The following is an 18,448-nucleotide window of genomic DNA, read 5'->3' on the forward strand; positions in this document are numbered from 1 at the left end:
CGTGAATGTTCGAAATTTCGCGAAACTCTAAAAATCTCGAATTCTACATGTCATTTGCAACTTAAGTGATTGTTTTTGCATTTCTGAAATAAAAACAAACAATTTCCGATAAGTTCCAGACACTTGCAATGCAGAAAACGTCGAGAATTAACAACTTTTTAAAATGACCATTCGATATTTCCCGACTCCATGGGATCCCAAAAAGTCGGGAAGTCATTTCCCGAAGTCGGGATCGGGACATCCCCTAGTGGGAAATGTTCGATTTTTACAGTGAAAATTTTATGTGATCACAGACGTAAAGCCCGCATCACACGGAACTGGATTTCCAGTAGGTATGCCATGTCCAACAAAATAACGAGGAAACACATTTACACAGACATGAAAATCACGTTGACTGCTGTGCTGTGCAAGGCGGGTTTGAGAAGGAAAATTGTATAATTCTGACATTGGGGACCATTTGCCTAAAGGGGATGAAAATCTCGAATTCTACACACTGTTTCCGGCTCAACGATTATTTTTGCGCTTCTGTATTTAAAACTTTTAATATCAAGAAGTTTCAGAAATGCAGAGTGCAGAGAAAGCAAGGATTGACCACTTTAACAAACGACCCTTTGGAATTTCTTAACTGTTCAGGATCTAACCATAACAGTTCACGCACCGTCATATAAAATTACTTTTTTACAGTAATCTTCGGCAGCCGGCCTCCGCGGCGGAGTGTGCGCACATCGCGCTACGACGCCAGGGGTCCCGGGTTTGAATCCCGGCCTGGACATGGATGTTTCTCCCATTCATCAATTTCATCATACCATCACTCGTCCTCATTTTCGCTATTAGCCAAAAGTGGCAGAAATGCAAAGTAAAATAAACCAAATCTATCAATCAACCAAAAGTAGCAGAAAAGCGAAGTAAAATAAAACAATCAATCAATCAAGTACCATTCGGCGCTTAAAAACATGGATCAGGTACCATGAGGACACCAGCACTTTATGCACAGAAAGGCTGATCAGGACTGGACCTACAGTTTAAAGTGGGATCCGAACCACTATGTGCTTCCACCGGGTATCGAAACAGGGACCCTTTGAGTACAAGGCGACGGCGATACCAGTTGGTGCCATCGGGAAGGCACCAAAAGAAAGTAAACCGTTCTTTTCCCCCGAATTTTGGCACGCAATCGCCGTTACTGAATACTTAAATAAGTGGGCATTGAAAATCGAATTCGGAACTTGTTGGTTACAAGGCAATAACGTTAACTGGTGGACACTAGATAGATTAGATACTGCTCCTGTTTGTGACAGTTTCGCCTGAATTCTCAAGCTCTTTCCTTTCTGAAAACATTGTTCATGCAAATAACGTAGAGCCACTTTTACTTCACACACGCGCGCGCACATACACACCCACACACACAAAACTCTACTGATGCTAATAAAATAAACCTTATTTTCAAAGGATCTTGGGTTCGCTTCCTGGTGTAGGCAATGTTTAAAGTTGTTTGTCAATGGCCGGCGGAACGCCAATCACAAATTAATATCATTATTGCATCTAAAGAAAATATATAAACACAAGATTTGTCGCGTCTCTCATTTAAAGAAATCAAGTTCTCATTTACATCGTAAACGAATAGGGCTTATCGAATATATTACTTTTTTTTAAATTTCCCGAAATACTGAATAAACGTAACTCGTAAATAAGCGAATTCTAACCGAAAATATTTTACTTCCATCTGGAATAGAGATAAAATAAATCACGTAGAAACAAATCCATTATTTAAACTTTAAACATCCCTTAGTACGTATAATTAAGAGAAAGAGTATTTTAAAGACTTTAGAGAAGTCTCTATTTTACACTTGTTTTATCAGATGCAAGAATATAGCTGGATATGTAAGAGGGATGGAATTAATGTAACAAAGGATGGACTTTTGTATAGTATAAATAAAATGGATGTCCAATGTCGCAGCAGGAACTGAGTTCCGGCAACAAACAAAATATCTCGTTCATCAGAGAAATTTTGCACATCTCATTTCTGTATTATTAATTCGTAAAATGAATGGATTTAAAGCATATTTCATGTATTGGAAATGTCAATTGCTTCGAGGCGAAACGGGTGCTCTCTCTCAAGATAAACAAATGTTTAAGTAAGAAGTCATTTCCCAGATTTTTAATTCATTTCATTCGTCTCTCGAAGTAGAGACGAGTTTGAATCGTATTCATTGCTCAGGCCCCTCACTTCTGAATAGGCAGCGGATCACCCCCCCCCTCCCCCCGGAGGTCGGATGTCAGTTCAGGCGGGTTCGGACCCGGTAGTTAACCCTATTAGTCGCACCAATTCGTGAAAAATTTTAATTCATAGTAATTATTCGCAAAGCGATGCAAACCTTTCTTTGCAACTAGATCCAAATGCCTTCAATAGGTTTTTTTTTACTTTAACTATTTTATTGATTGTTTATATATTGTGAACTTGTTGCTTAATTTCAATTTTGCAAATGATAAGAATTTAGCAACATATACAACTAAATGGAGGTTATAAAGATAATATTTTTTGCTTTGTCTTTCCATATGTTGATGTAGCGGATAAAACAGGTTTCGTGTTTTCTTAATTTTCAATGTTGCACCCTCTAAATTTCATTTCGCATTCCGCACCCACTCAGCGCCCCTAGATGATTAATCCTGGCGTCGATAAGTGACTGTGACTGTTTATTATTCTGTGTGAATTACTTTGTAATGCTCCAAGGTAATGCTCTACATAATATTGGTTTGAATACAAGAAAGGAAGAAAGGGAAAATTCTTGTTTGCTGTGAATTTGAATATGGTGCAAGCTGTAATAATCCATTATGTTATGTGCTTCAGAGCTCTAATTAGTCATGAATAAACGGATTTATGTGAAGATATTATCATGTTAAAGAAGGATCAGGAGGAAATTCAACCAATTCCTTATCCGAGGGGTGTGTACTTTATTCTACTAAGAGAATTCTGTGAAAAGTTTGCTCTTTTTGGAACTCAAACAATTGTGCCTATGTACTTAAGAAATCATTTGGGATATACGGAAGGAGCTTCTACAAAAGTGATCCATGGATATATTGGTTTTGAGTTTGTGATGACGCTTTTCGGAGGAATGCTCGCTGATTGCTATTTGGGAAAATACAAAACTGTATACTACGTCTCATTCGTGAGTCTTATTGGGTATATTTTGGTAACATCGTCTGCGATGACACCCTTAGGAGCAGTGATATTAACGCTGGTAGGTTTGGCGCTTGTCTCAATGTCTGCAGGACTATTAAGACCCTGCAGTGTCGCTTTCGGAGGGGACCAATTTGTTGTTCCTGACCAAGCTACTTACTTGAAAAATTACTTCTCTATATATTATTTTATTGTCAATGTAGGAGGAGCTGCTTCCTCGATAGTCACGCCAATATTAAGAAAGCATGTTTCATGTTTTGGACAACATACATGCTATGCTATAGCTTTCGGGGTCCCTGTGATTGTAATGGCTATTGCTATCCTTATCTTCCGAATAGGAGCCAGTTTATACGTTATGAAACGCCCAGAAGGCAACAGAATGTTTCCGATTTTCCGTTGCATTTCATGTGCACTAGTACGGAAATGTTCTTCGAAATATACTAAACGTAAACACTGGATGGACTATGCAGATGATACATATGATGTCTCAACAATTGAAGATATTAAAACTATTATTAATATAATTACATTGTACATTCCTCTCCCATTATTCTGGACACTCTTCGAACAGCAATTTTCCACCTGGATTTACCAAGCTTCGCGATTGAATGGAGAAATAGGATCTATTACAATATTACCTGATCATATGCAGGTTCTTAATCATGTTTTCATCATGTTGTTAATTCCCGTATTCGAAGGTTGGATTTATCCATCCTTGACGAAATGCAATTTACTTACTCGCTCCCTCCAAAGAATGACCGTAGGCCTATTTCTGGCTGTGGTTGCTTTCCTGATGGCAGGAGTATTAGAACTTTTCATCGAAAGCACCTATCCAGTTTTACCCGGAAAAGGTGAAGGAGAAGTGAGAATTATAAATGGATTACCGTGTAAAGTTACTTTAAATGGTACTGTTATGAGCAGTTTTCAGTACTGGTTGAATCCGAATGCACCCGTTAGTGAAAGTATTGTTGTAACAGTCACAATTCCAGATGGTTGTCCACTTGTATCAAATAATACGAGTTCCATAACTGTTGAATTAAAGCCATCAGAGGGAATCTTAAAATCATACTTGATAACTATGAACAGAAACAAACTGGTAGTTTCAGGAGAAGACTTTGCGCCTAGCCATCTTGAAAAGTCTCAAGAAAACCACCCCAGAGTGCAAGTTATTTACAGTAGAGTTACAGATGGCCGTGGGGCAGAGACTAAGCTCAAGATTCAGGGGGAAAATGCAGAATACACTGAATCTTTTCTGTTGGTTGGTGATGTCGGGATAACTGTGGAGAAAGAGTTTCTTTACACAGGTAAATACATTATAGTTGATCCAGAACTTTCTTCAGGTCAAAAACACGAGGCAATTGTTCTTGAAACAGCTGGTGTTTATACATTAGTTGTATTTATCGGTGACGGTGGCACCACGTATAAACTTATAACGACCACCGAACCGAATTCTGTTCACATCTTATGGCAAGTACCTCAGTACATGGTCATCACAATGGCAGAAGTTATGTTTGTTGTTACAGGACTAGAATTTACTTTCGAGGAATCTCCAGAAACCATGAAAACTGTTTTGCAAGCAGCGTGGCTTCTGTCTATAGCTTTCGGAAACATAATTTTAGTGTTCGTAACAGCTTTCAACGTAATCGATAGACAAGCGTTAAGTTACTTTCTGTATTCTGCCATAATGGTTCTTGGTATGCTAATCTTTATGTCCTTGGCTGTTAGATACAAATACAAGAACAAAATAAATGATTTTTTGCCAACGAACACTTCAAAACAGGATTCTGCGCAAGAACTAGAACTTTCCGGTACATTACCAGGTGAAGAAGTGATTGAAACTGCCTCCGAACATAAATATAATGCGTTATGGATGAAATCTTCAGATTACGCCAGTGAATCCTGAAAGCAGTATGTATATACTAAAGGAATGAGAACTCGTTTGTAAATAAATGATTAATGTGTTATTTATGTTTCATTGATTGAGCTCTACTTAAACCGTTGAGACGAATCATATCCTTACATGGACAACGGGTGGCAGTGATTAGGGGGGAGGGCATGGGGCAGGCAGCTCACTATAACCTTTAATGCTAAGCCATATCTACCGAGGAAACGAACGAAGCTTGTTCAAGGAAGGCCAATATGACATATACAGAGCATTCCCTGACATTCGCTACGAGACTCGGCGGCAAGCGGCCCGGCATCAGCGCTTCTCTCTCCCGGTGAACGGGTCAGCGACAGTCGCACGCTACAGTCTGTTGTTTTCGCTCTCTTTCCCTTTCTGTTGACGTTGCAGACTGACGCCAGTACAATCCTCTCTCGTTAGTTGTATTGTGTCGTGTCCGTGTGTTGAAGATTGTGGCTTAATGTGGCTCCACAAAAGTTTACATTACAACAAACTGGTAGATTCAGGAGAAGACTTTGCGCCTAGCCATCTTGAAAAGTCTCAAGAAAACCACCCCAGAGTGCAAGTTATTTACAGTAGAGTTACAGATGGCCGTGGGGCAGAGACTAAGCTCAAGAGGAATTGTGAAGATGTGAGACGACATTTTGCAACGAAATTTCCTAGTGTTCCCGTTTTATGTAGGACCACTATATTAAACCTCGAAAGAAAAATGGGAAATCTAAAAAATAAAGTATACAAACACAATCCGCACACCATCCGTGAGTTGGGCCTCACCTATAGCACAGTGGTAGCGTCGTTGCCTTGAGAGCAAGGTGTCCCGGGTTCGATACCCGGTGGAGGCACATAGTGTAAACTGTAGGTCCAGTCCCGATTAGCCTTACTGTGCACAAAGTGGACTTAAAACTCCAAATCAAACCAAACCAAACCATCCGTGAGTTAAAAAAGAGTATTGTACGAGAATTACAGTAGACGAACTTGCACGTAAAAAAGTAAAGTGTTCCCCTGTGCTTAGCACCACGCCATGAAGGCGTATAGGGGCTGTGGGGGTAACACCCCACACTTTCGTGATCCGGTCGTGAGTGGGGGTGATGTGATCAGCACCACGCCCCTGACCGCCTTTACCCCCAAGTTTCCCCAGGTACCAATGTTATTCGACGCTGGGTGGGCGCCGGGGCCGCTTCCATCGTTAGAAAAGTTCCCGAATTTGAACCGGCCGGGGATCGAACCCGGGACCTTTAGCATGGTAGTCAGACGCGTTAACGACTGAGCCACCGCGTAAAATGCCAATTTCCTTCGGAGGTGCCAGGAATGTGTTGCAGCAGAGGGACATCATTTTCAACACCTTCTGTAGTCAAGGTTAGTACACAATATGAATATGTAATTTTAATAGCCGACTCTACCGACTGTCGCGGACCCGTTCACCGGGAAAGACAAGCACTGATGCCGGGCCGCTTGCCGTCGAGTCTCGTAGCGAATGTCAGGGAATGCACTGTAGAAAAACAAACAAGAAATTAAAACTTCCATTTAGTTGTATGTGTTGCTAAATTTTTATCATTTAAAAATTGAAATTAAGCAACATAGTTCACAATATATGCACAAATCAAGAAAATAGTTAAAGTAAAAAAGCAAATGGATGCATTTCGATCTAGTTGCAAAAAAATGCAAGAAAGACGTGAAAACTAAATCCGTCTTGAGTATCCTTTTGTCCTGTCACTAAGATTCTGCTAGCCTTTCTTCTTTAGTTCAATGTTTGCCCCCTTGCCCTTCTAGAATTTCCGTCCAAGGTTGGTGGGCAATGCCGCCTGCCCCCTGTAGTTGCGCACTGCACCTTCTCCCCTCCCCCCCCCCCGTAGTTGCTTTGAACTTGCATAGGATTGAAAATACTTCATTTTCTTTAAGAGCATATTATCGTTTAATAACGGCGACAAGATTCCTCCACCCTAAATTCCTAGATGAAAGTGTAATAATATAGGGGCATGGACGTCTGGAAGGGGGACAAGGATGGCCACATCTCCCATTTAGAAAACGAATGTCAATGTAAAAGTATATATTTCACACAATTTGATATCAGTCATAGTAATTTACAGTACATTAATTACACAGGCCTGCGAAATTGAAACTGTTGAAAAATACAAGAGACGTGTTTGCTAAGTTTTATGTTATTGGGTGTGCTTATAACGATAAAAGTTGTTTTTGGACTTTTTGTGTCGCAGTTTCGTTTACGCTACAACATATTTTTGGTTTTACATTTCTAATTTACACTTTAAAACTGCTTAAGAAAACCCAAGGATTCTTTACTGTTTTTTTATTACAAACTTCTAAAATAAACTAGCGGTTAATACATTTTTAATTTGCCCTGGAAAGCTGGAGGGCTTTGTTTTACATAGTTACAACTAATACAAAAATTACCTCCAGTTGCCTTAGATTAATCTTAGGTTAGTTTCATAGATTAATAAACAGAAAATAAACACTTCAACCTCAATTAAAAGAATATGGTCGACCTACTTACGAAATTTACTCAGCGCTGCGCTTTCATTTTTACTGTAATCAACACTTCCGATATAAAAGTAAACATCTCGAGAGCTCTCGACACTAGGGGGGAAACACTATTGGCAGAAGCTCCTTGATGTCTTCTTTCCGCCGCTTCTTCTTGCCCTCGAAGATCTTCGACGTCTATCCCTCGAAGTCATTCACCATCGCATTCATAGTTCAAAAGTCGAACTTGGTATCAACGTCGTCACCTCGATTAGCAATTCTCAGTTCACAACTACACACTTACACTGTTCTTTTCACTTCTCGCGCTATAAAAGTTGCCACGAGAAAAACAGTCTGTATTTAAATAAAATTCCGCGCGCTCTTTTGTCAATCACGCGAAACTTCAAATGTCCGGAACACAGGTCACTGTTAACTGTCCACTGGGCAGACTAAATCTACAAAAACAGTCCACGAATATCTAACTGCAATTTGCTGCCGATAGCACTATCAAATTCGCGAATTTTCCATACCCAGAGATCTCGACGCCACTGCTGCATGTAAACTTCTGCAGCCAACGCCCGAAGTAACGCGGCCTTTCACTCAAAGGCTCTACATACAAACACTGCTCGAAAAACTTCACCGCGTTTTTCTTTGTCCCTTTACACAATGCATAGTAAGGACACTTCATTTTGCCTCTATCCTCCTTCTTCTCGGAAGAAATAATCAGTCCTCAAAATAATCTGTTATATGCTGATTTCGAAAATGACCTCCATTTTTTCCCCATCACGTCAGGATTTTTTGTACAATCGATATCGATATTTTTGCCGAAATCCTATGTGAAAAGGAATTTTCGCGAACAATTTTGCATGCACTATCTGGCAACAGTGGTTTTGATCCATTTAAATCTATGTAAAATCGATGTTTGGTGATGCAAATTGATTTATTAGCAATTGATTTTATTTTTTATAGGTTTAAATGGAAGAAAACCACTGTTGCCAGATCGCACGAGCCGCCTCTGGTCGAGAGAAAAACACAAAGTTCCCTTGCGTTTACACTTTTAACATCCCATTATGGTGGTTTCTAGAAAAAAAGCACCAACGTATTATGTTCATTTGTGTTTATTAAGGTAACGCACATAAAATAGACGATTGACCACGAGGAGCAATGTATGTGTACAGTGTCTCTCAAAAGTTTTAGGACAACGACATTTTAAAGTAGGCGACCCAATTTACACAAGGCGTTGATGGGTTGCGTGTAGAGTTAGGCTCAATTTTAGGGTTGCCACATGCACAATAGATATTTATAAAATACGCGAAAGAAAAAAAAAACAAGTATTATTGTCAGTGGCAGATTAAGCTTCCTAGCCGCCCCTAGGCACAAACTTAATGTGCGCCCTTCTCAAAAGAAAAGTAGTAACTTATTTGCAGTATTTTTACAGGCTAATACAAAAATTAGTGAACATACTGAAATAAAAAACAAAGGATAAAAATAAATAACAAACAATTCATTTTCTGTATGTGCTATACCTAAAATTATGTAATGTATTGAGAAATTAAATTCACCACTCACCACTTTTCGTGTGATGCTAGAATATTTGAAATGCTTTTCCAGTCTGCAATGCCGTGAGTTGCGATGTTTGTCTTGCCCTTGAACAATTAGCATGATGCACAATAAACGGCACCAGTGCTGCACGAATATACCAAATAGTTCCGCAAAATTGAATCGCCATTTACAAGTTTACGAAAAAAAAACACTATTATTTAAAAATCTTGTCTTACCTGCTATGAGTCTTCGCGATTTAGAAAAATCGTTTTCAGCATTCTGATTAATTCCACGTCTTAGAAGAATGTCAATTGTAGACTCATTCAGACACCACTCGGTAGGATCGTCACTGACGAAATTTGCACTCTCACTATCACAATCAGGAACTCCTACGAACTGAGGGGACACTACCTAAGGTGCACTTTCTTCCTCCACTAAACCCACAATATTTTCGACATTTTGCGTTTCACAGAGTTCACTTGATGTAGCCGGTTCCGCTTCGGCTTCCACTTTTTGAACTGCTTTCGGAAATCACTTGTTCCTTTCGCCTAAAAAACGTGTCCACTGTACCAAGATTTTTCTGTAAGGTTGCTCCTCTTTCACGCTTTGCGTTTGCAAGTTTACGATAAGCCGCCCCACTTGTAACTTTGTTCGCTTCATGCTGCCTGCTACATAAAAGAAAAGAAAAACCACCAAATCGCAAACGCACTAGCAACAAACTGAATGCACCAGCCAGAGAATACATTAAGACAAAAACTAGTTGCTGTCCACGCGAAAGCTGCACTCACTCACTCATCAGCAGTGTTTATGTGTTTATTTTTTTTTTTTTTAAACTGGCATTGTTACAGGTGCGAGTTTCAAGGAATCAAAGTCTTCTTTCCTGCCTGGCCATTAACAAAAGCTTAGTGGATGATCAAGGGGTATGTATTTACAAAAACAAACCAACAAAGGCTTGCATTGTATTGTAAGCGATAAAGGCCACAGCAAGGGTTAAAAACAAATTGATTGGCGCCTTAACGCTGATGAGTCTACAGAAAGGAAAAGAGATGAGAGAAAACGAGAGGTGACAAAGGAGAGGAGAAAGAGAAAGCGGAAGGAGAAGAGGAAAAGTAGAGGAGAGAAGAAAGAGAGGATAGACGAGGACAGGAGATGTAGTGAGGAGAATGGAAAAAGATTCTAGGAGAGATGAGGAAAATGGAGCAAAGAAGAAAAAAGAGAAGAAAAACGGGATGAGAGAAGAGGGGAGTGGAGAGAGAGTAAAGGAGAGGAAAAGAGAAGAACGAAAAGAAGAGGAGAAAAGTGCAGTGGAGTCGGAAATCTAAAACAGGAGAGGAGATACGAGGAGTGGAGATTAGTGAGATGGAGATAAGATGCGAGAAAAGTAGGGAAGGCGATATGAGATAAAAGCAGAGCAGAAGGAGAAGAGAAGAACAGAAGGGACTGAAGAGAAGAGGTAGTTGCAGAAAATATCGTCTCAGCGTCAAGAATTGATGCATAGGTCAAATTGTCGACATGAAACATTCAATAACATTTTGAAATGTATCGGGGAATGTATTAGATCGGTGCGAAATGCTTTTTGGCTTAGTTCAGAGCTACATGTGGCTACATTGTTCTGCATATGGAATTTATAAAAAAAAATAAACAAATAAATGAATTGACACACGTTCAAAGGAGTATTTTCATGTATAAGATCGTGAATTATGATACTCTAACGATAGTTGTGTACTGTTTCAAAGACATTGAAAAATATTAATGAAATAACTATTTATATTTGTGCAATTCAGGACATTCTAATTTTACCCCTTTTCCCACTCGAGTTCAATGCAAGTATACATCCGCAAATATCGAATGAAAAGTTCTCATCATGTGCAATTCTCCATTAAATGTTTTCGCCGAGTCGTACTACCTTCGTTTTCTTTGTTACAAACAAGTATTGTTTGCACATTACATGTAGGAGGAGAGTTGCGTCTGCATTTCACATTGGTCAGCTCCTTCTACTTACTTTCAGGAGCGAAAGCTTGTAGGGTAGTGTTTACCGTTCAGGACTGTCAATCTGATGGTCCTAGGTTCAAACCCTTCCGGTGGCAGAAAATTTTCGTAAGTTTTAGACCTATCCCATTGTGTTCATTGTCCACGCCGTGTGAAACGGAATAATTCAGTTTGGAATTAACGATGGGGGAGGGGAGATATTAAATTACAAAATCTCCATTTCAACGAACCGAGAAGTGGACAAACATTGGATAATTCTTATAAATATTCAAAATACATTCATGGTTTTAGTGGTATAATCGCAGGTAAAATCAAAGATCTTACATGGAAGATTTTTATCTTGCTCTGAACTAAGCCAAAAGGCATTTCGCACCGATCTAAATCTAATACATTCTCCAATACATTTCAAAATGTTATTGAATGTTTCATGTCGGCAATTTGACCTATGCATCAATTCTTGACGCTGAGACGATATTTTCTGCAACTACCTCTTCTCTTCAGTCCCTTCTGTTCTTCTCTCCTCCTTCTTCTCTCCCCTCCTTCTGTTCTGCTTTTATCTCATATCGCCTTCCCTACTTTTCTCGCATCTTATCTCCATCTCACTCATCTCCACTCCTGTCTTAGATTTCCGACTCCACTGCACTTCTCTCTTCTTCTTTTCGTTCTTCTCTTTTCCTCTCCTTTACTCTCTCTGCACTCCCCTCTTCTCGTCTCCTCTTCTCTCGTCTCGTTTTTCTTCTCTTTTTTCTTCTTTGCTCCATTTTCCTCATCTCTCCTAGAATCTTTTTCCATTCTCCTCACTACATCTCCTCTCCTCGCATATCATCTCTTTCTTCTCTCCTCTACTTTTCCTCTTTCTCCTCTCCTTTGTCACCTCTCGTTTTCTCTCACCTCTTTTCCTTTCTGTAGACTCATCAGCGATGAAATACTAGAAGACCTATTTTTTTTCTTTGAGAAGGAATTTTCTCACATGCAATATAATAGTGATATTTTTAATACTTTTATACAATAATACTTCTTTTTTTTTCTTTCGCATATTTTATAAATATCTATTGTGCATGTGGCAACCCTGAAATTGAGCCTAACTCTACACGCAACCCACCAACGCCTTGTGTAAATTGGGTTGCCTACTTTAAAATGTCGTTGTCCTAAAACTTTTGAGAGACACTGTACATGAACGTTTGACACAAATTGTAAACTCAACAAACAACGAAACCAAACACAAACAAAGTTTATATTTACGTACGTACCCTTTTGCCTTTGAAACTTCTTTTTGACGTTCTTCTTTTATGTGCAATCTCAGGCCTCTCTCGCGTTAACATCCAACAGTAGTCTGCGAGCATGTTCTTGTCCCATCGTCCTTGATATTTGCGCTCCATATCTTTAATATCTTGGTGGAACCTTTCACCCTGTTCTTTGCTGACTGCTCCAAAATTTTCAGGGAAGGAAATGTAGTTTGACACTCATGGAGCAACCCAACGCTTGAAATTTGTCTAGCATATTCATAACAATTGCTTTATAGTCAGGATCCTTGTAATTCCCCAGAAATTTACTGACCACATCTTTGAAGGAAACCCAAGCTTCTTTCTCCTTTATTGTCATGCTAGTCTCAAAGTCTTTATCCTTCATGAGCTTGCGGATATCTGGACCAACAAAGAATCCCTCTGTCAACTTGGCTGCGGATAAACCTAGAAACTTTTGCACAGGTATTTATCTACTTGACATTAATTTCCTTCCCAGGGCATATGTTTCATACAAATTATGGCAATCTTAACTACATGTAAGTTAGATTATGAATACATGCTGTTGTATCTCTATTCTTAATCCATCTTTTTACCTATTCATGTAATAATAATACAATATTAATTAATGTTGTTATTTTTAATATAATTACTTCAAATTAAACATTTATATTATTATTATTTCTAAGAGATTTGGTTTGGATCCCCATGAAATATATTTCTAGATATGTGCCTGGTGTGCGGATTAATTTAATTACGCAAATAAATATGTTTTGGGGTGCCAATTCATGAACAGCTCTTGTCAGTTTGATGCTAACTGACAACTGTGATAGATATTGAGGAGAGAGGGGACAAAATGCTGGCTGACATTTGTATCTACGAGGGTCATCCAGAAAATAAAGACCGTTTGGTTATACAAAATGAAAAACACAATATTTATTGGAAAACAACAATTATGTTACATACCTGAACCTTCCTTCACTTCTCTACATAATCACCTCCTACATTTAAACATTTGTTGTATCTGGGCACAAGCTTCAGAATTTCCCACGTTATACTCTTCTGCCGTCAGTTCATTAAGCCAGGTGGTCAGTGCATTCAAACAAAAGACCGCTCGCGCATTTCTGCCACGCAGCTCACTCCTCTTTGTCTTTTCAGGGTCAACTGGCTTCCGTAACAGCTGTGCTCATAACGCTGTGAGTGGAGGTTGCAAGAAGTCATCCTTGTGCAGTTGGGGTGGTCAAAATTAACTGCGTGATGGAAAATCCCACCGACTGTGAGGTAAGGAGTGTTATTCGATTTCTGAATGCTCAAAAGGTGAAACCAGCAGAAATTTACTGGCAACTGAAAGCAGCGTATGGTGATAATGTAATGAACGAAAGAAATGTGAGAAAATAGTGTGAAATGTTCAACAATGGACGAACAAATGTGCACGATGAAACTCGACCTGGATGCCCATCACTCATCACAGGAGACCTGAAGACTGCAGTGAACAACAGAATCTTCCAAGACAGGCGTGTAACTTTCGACGAATTGCACATTGTATTTCCAGACATTTCTCGTTCTTTGCTTGGTGAAATTGTGTCCGCAGCAACTCAGAGAATGGGCTGATGAACTGGTGGCAGAAGAGTATAACATGGGAATTCTGAAGCTCGTGCCCAGATACGACAAATGTTTAAATGTAGAAGGTGATTATGTAGAGAAGTGAAGGAAGCTTCAGGTATGTAACAGAATTGTTTTTTTTTTTTAATAACTATTGTGTTTTTGATTTTGTATAACGAAACGGTCTTTATTTTCTGGATTACCCTCGTACATCACAAACCTGCAATACCAACATGCAGACTCCATTGTGTGTTTTATGATTTTCTGGTCTAATTTGGTGATATTTCACAAAAACATACTCACTTCATGGATGTGTGTTATACATTAGGTTAGGTTACCATTTTGTATTATGTTACGGATATTTATGGATAAAATTAGTGTATATTATTTCATCACTGTGGATGCCATTATGTGCAAGATCCAAAAATTGCATTGATTTTTCACATTTCATGTTTTCACACAAGTAATTAAAAAAGAACAAGTTTCTTAAATTCAAAACTTTTCTACACCAAATAGCAAATATCAACAAAGCTGTTTGATGTTAATTATTTCCTGGTCAGTTATATAATTAGATAACTTTTCATTAATCTTAAAGCATCCATTCCTCTACCGTATTACTCTGCATTGGAGGGTTCAATAAAACATACATATAGTAATTTATCTTAGTTATGCCAGATATATTTATTAATTAAGGCAGCTTACTGAACACTTATCTCTTATTGTCATGAAACTAGCCAGGATTTGCAAATAAATTCACACATTTCACATTCTCTCCAAAGTAACTGCATTGATTATGTCACATTCATAACCATGCAGAATACAAAAACCTGAATATGTATATGCAGGGGCAAGTCAAGTGAAAGTGAGCTAGTATTTACATAGATTGAATGGTTTTGCCCAGTGAATGCAATTACTTGTAAGGTTGTATTCTGTTCTACAAGGTACACCAAAGCTTGTTGAATAAAGATCTGCGTGGGAAATGATATTCCATGGTGCATTGCCTCGCGGAGGGAGGGAGGGGGGGGGCGTAATCTTGTTGCAGGACAATGCTAGCAATGTGCATATTCTATGGAAGTTCAAGTGGGGGAAACCAGCACCCTCCGTACAGTCTGGACCTTTCACCATTTGACTTTCTCATGCTCGGTGAACCAAAAGGAAGCCAAAAGGTCAGAGAATGGCTTCAGATGTGGACGTACAAATTCTAACCTAGCTACCAAAGATTTCTATGAATGTGGAACCACTAAGCTCGTTACACAATGAGACAAGTATCTTACTACTAAGGGTGCATATTTCTGACATAGAAACTGGTTTTTTGTCTCAACATTGTTTTGGCTCACTTTCATTTGACTCACCTTATATACTCCTGTAGATATGCTTAGAAATGAAGAACATTTCAGAATGAAGTACTGAGATAATAAAGTACTAATTCACTTTTACAAAAAATATTTATATAAACAAGTATTGTAACAAATATTAAAATCTCGTTATGTTTCTCTACCAAGACAAATAACTTAAATATATCCCTTCCTATGATAAGAAGGATGCAAATAATTCATGCACTATTATAAAATCACTATTTCAACATGTAATACTATGCAAGAAATTTATAAATTACTGAGTTCTTGCTGATATTCAAAAAAATAAAGTACATTTTCATCCAAAACAGTGTGGATAAGATGCTAAAAATAATGTGCTACATTGCAAAGCTACCAGCAATGAAAATTAGGAAAAATTCTAATGAAATTAGGAAAGGAATGCGGCAAATAAGTTGTAGCTTTGTTTCCCACAATTATAACTTGAGAATATACTAATCAGTTTATAAAGTGCCTTTTACATGTTTGCATTTAATGATATTTGTAATGTGAAAAGTACAAATGCACACTCTGAAACATCAGGAACAGGAATAAGAGAATATATAATTCCAGGTTTATCATGGACAAAATTCAGAAATTACTTCCATATTTTGGGGTCTTATATTTAATATTTCATTTCCAGTCATTTTCTATCATATACATTATACACAAGATCAATCTGAGAATATCCTTGTCTCTCCTACATCAGTTTCGTCATAACTGACATGGGAGAATATGATAGACTCAAAAGAGTGAAGAATGGTTGGTAGCTTTTCCAACAAAGATTTCTCACTCATTCAAACTGTAACCTGCTGTTAACAGGGGGAGCATCGGTGTCAGAGCCACAATAAAACAAGATTCCAGTTTCCCTGGCTTCTAACTGAGAGAATACAAGCAATTTGCATTTTCCATGAAATTGCTCTTGCGGTAAGTTCCCTGTTCCTCTATATATTGCATCATGCCATGAAAGATGCATCTAAGGTGTGGAAGTAGAGCTCGACAGATTCTCGACTTTGTTCCAGCCATATTTACATCCCAGAAAGAACACAGGCAGGAAGAGCCAATACGTAATTTTTGCCAATACTGATAAAGAACCAATGTAAAATTGCAAATGTTCTTTGAAAAACACAAATGATTCACTAACCTCCTTAATTATCACCAGGTGATTATAATGGGCTTCGTTTCAGAAATAACTGTATTTAGACATTTACTAGACATAAAAAATAACAAAATTACATAATTTTGTACTTACAGAAATTTCAGATATATATATTGGTATAAAATCTGATAATTTTATGACTACACTGGCTGCTACTTGTTAATATGTCTCATCCTCAATTTATTCTGAATTAGGCTGCACTGGACCTTTCACAAATACCAGTTGTGTCATAATAAAAACATTATCTCGTTTCGAAAAACTGCCGTGATATTCTAAATAAAATACAAATGCTTATAATTCCTTAGACAACACATACATATTTTGATTTTGAAGGAAACACTAAATGTGAAATACCACACTGTAATGTTCATTTTTATATTTTTGAAAGGTGGGAGGTAAATTTTCCTACTACGTTTTGTCATGAAATAATGCATAATAAACTGCAAAATGCGAAATAAACTCTGAAACACGGAATTTAGAGTTTATTTACGAATGTGACACTTTCTGAAGTCTTGAATTATGCAAATCAAGAAAAATTTGATTAATTCTGCTGTAAATATTTCAGAAGCAAAAATGGGACTCCCTTACACAGAAATAAAATTAATACTCTGACAAATACATAAATATGAGATTAGAAGAGAACATTTATTTTTGTGTAACAAGTGTAGTTTTTATTTCAAATTTAGTGTTACATTCACCATTTTAACACCGAAATGCTATTTTATACACCGCTTCTGATCCCAAAATGTGCCCAGTTTTTGTATCGAACTCTTGATCTTTCATTCACCATTAACTATGTGGCTCTACTTACAGAGCATTCACATGAATCTTCTTGCTCTTTCTGCTGCGTAGATATTCATACTAGTTTCTGTGGCTACGGAAGCCTATTTTCCATCACAGATATCTGAACAATAGCAAAAGCAAGCCACAAAAATTCATGTGAATGCACAAGAAGGAATTCCATACAGATGAATTTTTATTTTCTTTCAGTTTGGAACATCATAGCAAACTTTCAAAAGAAGAGAAATCTTCAAAATTGGCTTGGCTGGACCAAAGGTCCCATGGAGCCTTAATAATGCTACAATCCCCTGTTTAGTAATTTATCCCCACATATTAAAATAAATTATACAATACCAGTTAATGTGGGTAAATATAAGAAAAACACAACGTATTTCAATTATGAATGCAAATAATAATTACATTCATATACTGAGAAAACAAAATGAAAAGATAAAATGTGAATTTGAATCTGTTTTCTATTTTTTATTTTTATTTCAAATAACTTTGAACAACACTTTCCTCTTTTTGTTACTACAAAGCAACTATGATCGACATAAGATCTCATTCTCTGTATTTCATATGGGCCTGTGCTTTCACAAAGGACCTCCATCATATAAAGTGAGTATAAAATCTAAGTAAAATATACAGTGTCATTCATCTTGAGATTTCAATTCTCAATCTTACACATCTCATCAAAGGTATTCAGGTTGGATAATTCTCACAAAAATTATCATTTTTTAGTTTGAATTTTGTGCATACTGCAACCTGGAAAAATAGTATATTATTACATGTCAAAAATATGTTTATTTTCTCTTCCACTAACTTCTGCAGAAGCCAAAATCTAAAATATACCTTGATCAAACTTTTAAAGCATCAGATACTATAAGAGCCATAGCATTGACTAAAAAAATCTGATATGGTTTAGTACATTCTGCCATCAAAGGGATGGAATTTTAAATTTTCAGTTACTGTAATAAAATAATTTAAGTAAGCGCTGATAGCTTCAATAGCAATAGAAGGCTTGCATTGGACATGAATGTGTTACTATTGTGATGCATTTGAACACAAAATATCTGGGTGCAAGTAATCAGCTGCCAATGTCAATATATTTTTGCAGAAATTATTCATGTTTTGGGAAATGAAAGCCGTGGTAGTATAACAAAATCATGGAAGTAAATTACTTATAAAGGTTCTATTAATTTCGGTGGCCCCTGGCATCATCCACAAGGG

General features: G+C 37.7%; 1 protein-coding gene across 1 annotated transcript; it reads left to right on the forward strand.

Annotated features, from left to right (window-relative positions):
• The first annotated feature begins 2,734 nt into the window (after nucleotides 1-2,734).
• LOC145987596 (peptide transporter family 1-like) lies at nucleotides 2,735-5,139 on the forward strand. The gene has a single exon (XM_083121955.1). The coding sequence runs from the start codon at nucleotides 2,892-2,894 to the stop codon at nucleotides 5,076-5,078; it is 2,187 nt and encodes a 728-aa protein (XP_082978081.1). The 5' UTR covers nucleotides 2,735-2,891; the 3' UTR covers nucleotides 5,079-5,139.
• The last annotated feature ends 13,309 nt before the right edge of the window (nucleotides 5,140-18,448 follow it).

The sequence above is a fragment of the Lepisma saccharinum genome, chromosome 5, assembly GCF_977018435.1.
Source record: "Lepisma saccharinum chromosome 5, izLepSacc3.1, whole genome shotgun sequence".
Taxonomy (NCBI): domain Eukaryota; kingdom Metazoa; phylum Arthropoda; class Insecta; order Zygentoma; family Lepismatidae; genus Lepisma; species Lepisma saccharinum.

Bases quoted from the DNA above. Each gene is read 5' to 3' on its own strand.
- LOC145987596 (XM_083121955.1), top strand. From the start codon at position 2,892: ATGTTAAAGAAGGATCAGGAGGAAATTCAACCAATTCCTTATCCGAGG.